Source organism: Fistularia commersonii, chromosome 5 (genome assembly GCF_037954325.1).
Source record: "Fistularia commersonii isolate RoL2024-O1a breed Wild chromosome 5, RoL_Fcom_v1.0, whole genome shotgun sequence".
In the NCBI taxonomy this organism is placed as follows: Eukaryota; Metazoa; Chordata; class Actinopteri; order Syngnathiformes; family Fistulariidae; genus Fistularia; species Fistularia commersonii.
In genome coordinates, this window is record NC_141288.1 from 10,978,812 (window position 1) to 10,985,566 (window position 6,755).

The window sequence follows — 6,755 nt, forward strand, 5'->3', positions numbered from 1 at the left end:
CTCCAAGAAAATCCAATCTTCTGCAGATAGAAATGACTAGAAGCTATTGCTAACTGCATGAATCCCTGCACTAACATGCACTAACAATACCACCTGTACGTGATCATCACTTTTTTATGGCTTCATTTAACTAATAACTTTATTTTTTCACTCTCTTGAGGATCAAATTATCCATTGTTATATTTCCTAAAAAAAGGCAATGCATTCTGCACTTTGTATTAGAGAATTGTGTTGAATGTTCGTGTCCAGTCATTGTTTACCTTCACCTCAGTATAAGGTGTATCTGTCATACTCGGTGAATGAGGATGATTCTGACTGATTCTGATTCCGAAGTTTCACAGAAAAGTGATGCCCACCATTTGAACAGAAGGAGTGACACCCCAGACTTCAGACCAGCATTGTTTCTTCTTCTTCTTACTCATTGACAAACACGGCATTTGATTTTAGGATGAGCAACTGGGGGGTGAAAGTAAAACTAAACCAACCAACCAACTGATGAGTGTCATTGGGCACGTTTGGTGCAGCTCTGCAGGGGGTGCAGCTTTATCTACTGTAGCGGTCTCACAACTTAACTTGACTAGACATAGAAAGATAGATAAATATATCTACTGCTGCATGTTGCAAGGCACCCACCATTGCTATTTCTTTTATTAACATTAAAAAAGTTATTATTGTACCAGTTCACATATTGTCATGTAACTGTGAGCACTGCTGTTATTGTTAGGAAGAGTTCATTTGTGCCCGTTCCTCACAACTCTGTCTCTAGCACAGTCTGGTTTATTTATCTGTCCTTTTCTCTCTTTATCTACCACAACTTGTCAAGACAGAAGGCCACCCAAGTTGAATTCAGATCTGTCCGGGGTTTCTGCGCCGGTAAAAGGGCAGTTGTTCTACGCCCTTGTTGCCGAGCGCTTGCATGTGGGGGAATGTTGGGTTTGTGTAAATTATTTCAAAGCGTGTGGTCCAGACCTGCTCTACATGGGAAGCGATATGACACTGCGTTGCTGCAATTTGGCGGCACATGAATTAAATCTGACTCGACTTAAATAGAAATAGTTGATTTCTATTCTAAAATGTATAAAAAATGTGACAGGATGAAACACACAAGCATTTCTAATTCAAGCGATTCATCAACAAAGAGCTTATAATTGTGTTAGGGAAGCGTTTCTATCAATCACATCAGGGGCAGAATTGTCACAGTCTGTTTGAAGTGTGTAGCACGAGGCAACCAGGGACGCAAGTAAATAAAACATGCTGCTTTACTTTGCCTCCGCCGGTTAATAGGGCGACCCTGCTGATCAAAAGAACATTAGCTTTGATTAATCAATCAATACCCCGGTGGCCTCCATCCTGTCCATTGATCTGCCGGCTGTATGGAGGTCAGCGTCGGGCTCGGCAGCATGTGAAATGCTCGGCTGTATATTTCACACTGGCCCGCTCAAACGAAAATCCACCCTCATTGATTTTTCTTTCATTTCCCCTCTTTGCCTTTTAGAATGTTCATGTGTTGCTCGCACCAAGGAAAGTTCTGGACCTCAACCTCAGCGGCGGGATTTTTTTACCTTGAAAAGAGAAGCAAGTTTATTTGTGCAACGCCTTTCAACAACAAGGCAATTCAGAGGGCTTTACACCAAACATGAAAAGGCGTCAATACAAAACACTAAGAAATTAAAAAAAAAAAAAAATCTGCAACAGAAAAAAAGAGTTTAAAAGCATAGAATGTAAAAACAACAGATGCAGAAAACCATTGAACGGAAATTTCACAAAATGAGAAAACGGGAGAATCAGATAATAATTCAATGATTTTTCACCCTGGGGTCTCTTTTCCCAGCACATCTAACATGTACACTACATCGGATTGATTGACAGGGACAAAAATTATTGTAATTGGTTGATCACTGAGCAATGACACTAATATCCCGGGGCCTTTGTATACAACTATGTGTGCGCGCTCTAAAAGCACAGATTTAACTGCCGACAAACTCGGAATTCAATCATCGATGTCTCGTGAGTTCACAGAAGGGATGAATGTGCGCTTGTTACTGCAGCGAGGACTCTGCGAGTGTCAGAGGGACAACGTTATAAACTCTAAATTCTTCTACTGAGGGTCGCAGCTCAACTGCCTTCCGACGCTGCATCTTACCCCCTATCGTGTTTTACATATAGAAAAATCAAAAACAGAAAAGATGTTAACATTGTCATGTGGTAAAACAGAATAGCTTTTAATTCAGACCTGTTGTTTGCCTTGTCTCTTCTCCAGGGCCATAACATCAATTTTCAACCTTCGTCTGAATTCAAACCCGCTTGCTTTTGTACTCCTATATTACGCCGACCAAACTTCTCAACTGAAGCCAAATGACTTGCCTCCCATTTCTGTTTTTCTGTACAAACCAAGGCCACTTTCAGGCGTAAATGTGTGTCAGTGCTCGGAAAATGAGTTCTGTTGATGGACCAGCGTTGTCCTTTCAGACATGTAGCTCGTGAGGACGTGACCCAGACACTTCAGAGATCATTGCTATTCTATTCTCAGGAACAAGTCATTGCTCCAGTTTAGATACTTTACAATGTGTTTTTCACTTCTTCGGCATATCTCGTGTGAATTCGGTTCTTTGGCAGCAGATGTTCTCATTCCCAACTTCCGCTGACATTCAAAACTCATGGAAAGACACTTGATTTGAACCACCTGGAGAATTGAAAACAGACCTGACCCACAAAAAGCTAAATTAACAACAACAAAAAAAAATGCTAGGTCTCCTCATTTAAAAAAGGAGAAAATTCATAAACGTTTATATGTATCACACCCTCACACAAGAAGCTAATTTCTCAGATCATCTGAAACAAATTTTGTATTATCTTGTGAAATGGACCAGGATGTCCAAACCTTGTTACACAGTGGTTTGAAGCTACGTGGCAGCAGCATAAAATGTAAAGCAACACAACGGTCCTATTGGACTAAGAGGTATAATCGATGTCTGTGTCCTTAGTCACAATCAACACAATTTTATCTCTGAGATCCAAATACCGGACCTTAAGATAGCTTTGTGACTCCTCTAGGAAATGTGAGATACGAACATATTCTGCAGCATTCATTCCCACAAAAGGGCTCCAAGTATGAAAAGGCCTGTTAAAGGTCAACCTTTGCTCCATCAGCTTATGATGCCAAATTGTCTCCAGAGGTTCAATACTGGACTTTTTCAAAGGTACGGGTTGGAAATAGGTCAAGCTTTGCAATTGCAGTCAATTCCTTATTTGAGAGCTGTTAAGCGTTAGAACACTGATGCTACATTTTTTTCAGTTTTCTGGCTTTTAATTTGAGCTTAAAATGGATCTATAGATTCAAGAGTCAAGATTCGTTTATTTTCACATGTACAGTATAGAAACATGGTTCCCTGTACAGTGAAATTCCTCCTTTACTGTCCGCAGTGTATTTGCATGTGCTGATAGGAAGAGTGTAAACATTATTATAAATATGATTATAGATATGAAAACGAACAGTGCAATAGAACAATGGCAGCGCAATAAGACATTTAAGTGGAGCTTGGTGTGCAACTTACAAAGAGTAGGTGCAAGGATGAGTGCAATTTAAGTGGGCACCAGACTTAACATGTGCAGCAGTAGACTTTATAGTAATGGAAGACAAGGAAATCATGATTTCAAACAGTTTGGATCCCCTCCCATCCCGGTGCAGTGCAACCTGGTGGAACACCCGGTGCAGTGGTGCACAGAAAACCAAGATGGCGGTGGAATTCAGAAGGGACAAGTGCGTTCCCACTCCACCTGCACATTGGAGGGGCTGTGGAAATGGTCTTCAGCTACAGGTACCTGGGTATGCACATATCCAACAACCTCATTTGGAGTACCAACACTTCCCAGCTGGCCAGGAAGGCCCACCAGCATCTTTACTTCCTAAGAAATTTGCAGGGAGCTGAACTTGGGAACCCAATCCTGAGGAACTTCTCCCACTGTGAGGTGGAGCATCCTTTGCAACTATATTACGGTGTGGCACGGCAGCTGCACTGATGCTGAGAGGAAGGGTCTGCAGAGGATGGTAAAGGCTGCACAGGGGACTGTGTTGAAGAGCCTTCCACCTCGGACCTCTACACATCACGATGCAGGGGGGAGGACACTACGCATCATGAAGGACTCCATAAATCCCGCACAGACTGTGTCAGCTGCTCCGATCAGGCAGGCGGTTGAGGAGCATTCAGAGCATAACCACTAGGCTCAGAAACAGCCTCTCTCCGGAAGCTGTAAGACTGCTAAGCTCGAGCCGTGCTCTGTAGCTTCTCTCTCACCCACAAGACTCTCTCTCCCCCTCTCTCACATACACACACACACACACACACACACACACACTCTCTCTCTATCGACCTGTACTACATACACTTTAAACAATCAAGATGAAATATTTCATTATCATAGGTGCACCTCCTTGCTTTCACATGTAATTTTAGAGCTGACAGGGCTAATTTCAGACTCTATTTAACTGTCTTTCTTACTTTTTTTACATTTTGGCTGGTTTTTTTGCTCTTCTATTTATGACTTGAAACTGAGCCAAGATACTAATTTCGTACCAGACTGTTAGGTGTGCTGGTATGACAATAAAAGTTCCTTGAATACTGTCCATGAGTTAGAAACTTTTATTTTGAAGGCTGCAGGTTTCCAGCTGTCACCGCTACATTCTATCCCTCTTCAGCAAATGAGCTCCCTCTAAGTGACTTCCATCACTTCATGGAAAATGAAATATTTGTTGCAAAGTTTCAAACACAGAGTTATTTCACCCAACTGCCCTATTTAGTGAATAGTTTGATCTAATGACAATGTAATACATTTGATTTGTATGCGCTGCAAAGCAATTTAAGGATACAATAATCCAATGTCATTGGACCCTTTAACTGGATGCATTGTTGATTTGGATAATTTTGTAGTTTTTAATACATTGCTCTGACTGTTCCCCACTATCTACTTTAAATACTTTAATGGAGCTGCCAATCTCCATGTGCCACTGATTAAAGAGAGAGCGATAAAATCCTGAATGGAAAGTTAACTCTCCTCATAGCCAATTTAATTTTAGCTAAAAAATGTCAAAAGCAAAAGAGAAAATGGGACAAAAGGGATAAATTCGGCATTCTGGGATTTGAAAATGATTACAGCTTTAATGGCTTCACATTCTTCATCCACACAGACATGATGAACTAGTTTATTAAATCAGTGACACATGATAAGCACCTGTTTTCCTTTCATTATAAATCAATGTGGTACTTTTTTCCAGTCATACATCAGAGAAAAAGTACTTCACATAGAGGTTCTTCGGTGGAGCCCCTGAATGTCTGACAGCCTTTGCTTGTCATTGGCACTTTTGGGTCGGTCAGGTGATCTGGAGGATATTATTGATCCCTTGGCAGCTTCTCTTCCATGTGCTCATGCCATCGGCAGCTCATGATAGGCTGCATACTGCCCAGTTACATAATGGTAAATCTGTGGCAACAGGGAGACATTTCAAACACTCATTATTCTCACTCAAGGCCAATTCCTTTATTAGAAAACTGTCTCATTAAGTCCTCAAAAATAACTCAAACACAAAAATAAACAATAGCCCTGAAAGTGATTACATATTTTGGTAAAGATATTGGCTTTTGTTTCTGAAGTTCATTATTTAAATATGTTTTCAGACCAATTTCACACTTTTGGTAATAATTATGATTATATAAAGTAAATTATGCCAACAAAAAAAATCCATCTGGCAAACTGGGATAATGAAAAATTTCAATAATACATAACCAAGAAAACTGACATACAGAAATGACTGCAAAAGTAAGCAAAAATTACCAAAATATGCAAATGTAGCTCAAAATTAAGCAAACGTTATCATACAAGATGCAAAAAAAATTGTGCATGTTTGTCACCTGTCTCTCAATGTCAGCCAGTAGGCTGCTGGCACCCAGACGGAAGAGGTGGGGGCTGAGCCATTCGTCGCCCAGCTCCTCTTTCATCAGGATCAGCCATACCAGTGACTCCTTGGCCGTCCGGATCCCCCCCGCCGGCTTAAAGCCCACCTGAGGAGACACACACCTGTCAAAGGGGTAAGCACTCCTAACATCCTGATTCATCAAACACATTTTCTAACTGAAGGTACAAAGGAAAGGAGAACGAAGTTGGTGGGAAGATGTGTGAATCTAGGTCAATTAATTTTGTCATTCAATTTAAAATTTTTAACACAAGTAACACAGAGACAGCACACAATAACTCAATAATTGGTGCTTCAACATTATCAGGTGCAAAACCAACTCCCTCAAAATGGACGACTCTAAACAAAATATTGGCCTCTCCATGGGAGGTTTGAGTACAAAAATACACAAGATGGAACAATCTAGGGAGATAAAGTAGTTGTCGTTCTCTGAAGGAAGGAGTTTTCCTTTCGCTGAGGCCCTTCCTCAGTGAAGCACTTCCTACTACCACAGTATCCCTGTGATTGATCTGATTAAAAACGGATGAAACCCAAAAATGAATAAATATTTATAGATATCCAGTCCTGGATTCTGTCTTTCAGGTGAGGGCAAAGCAAAAAGTTACATCATGGGGATCCAAAAAAAAAAATTGTATCGATTCAATTTCCCATATTTGACTCAAATATTTGAAACTGAAAGGTCCAAAAATCAATTTATTTTTTTTGGGTCAGATACATAAAGGGATTGACAAACGTAAAATATAAATGAGGCAGTTTGGGAGTGAATAATCACTACCTGCACACTCCT

General features: G+C 40.6%; 1 protein-coding gene across 1 annotated transcript in view; it reads right to left on the reverse strand.

Moving 5' to 3' along the window:
• Positions 1-5,138: 5,138 nt before the first annotated feature.
• Positions 5,139-6,755, reverse strand: part of dera (deoxyribose-phosphate aldolase (putative)) — a 15,233-nt gene continuing 13,616 nt past the window's right edge. Inside the window, exons 8-9 of the mRNA XM_086146773.1 lie at positions 5,907-6,056; positions 5,139-5,478 (exon numbers count right to left, since the gene is read on the reverse strand). Of these exons, the coding sequence (XP_086002899.1) occupies positions 5,422-5,478; positions 5,907-6,056 (207 nt within the window). The 3' untranslated portion in view covers positions 5,139-5,421. The remainder of the gene's footprint in view (positions 5,479-5,906; positions 6,057-6,755) is intronic.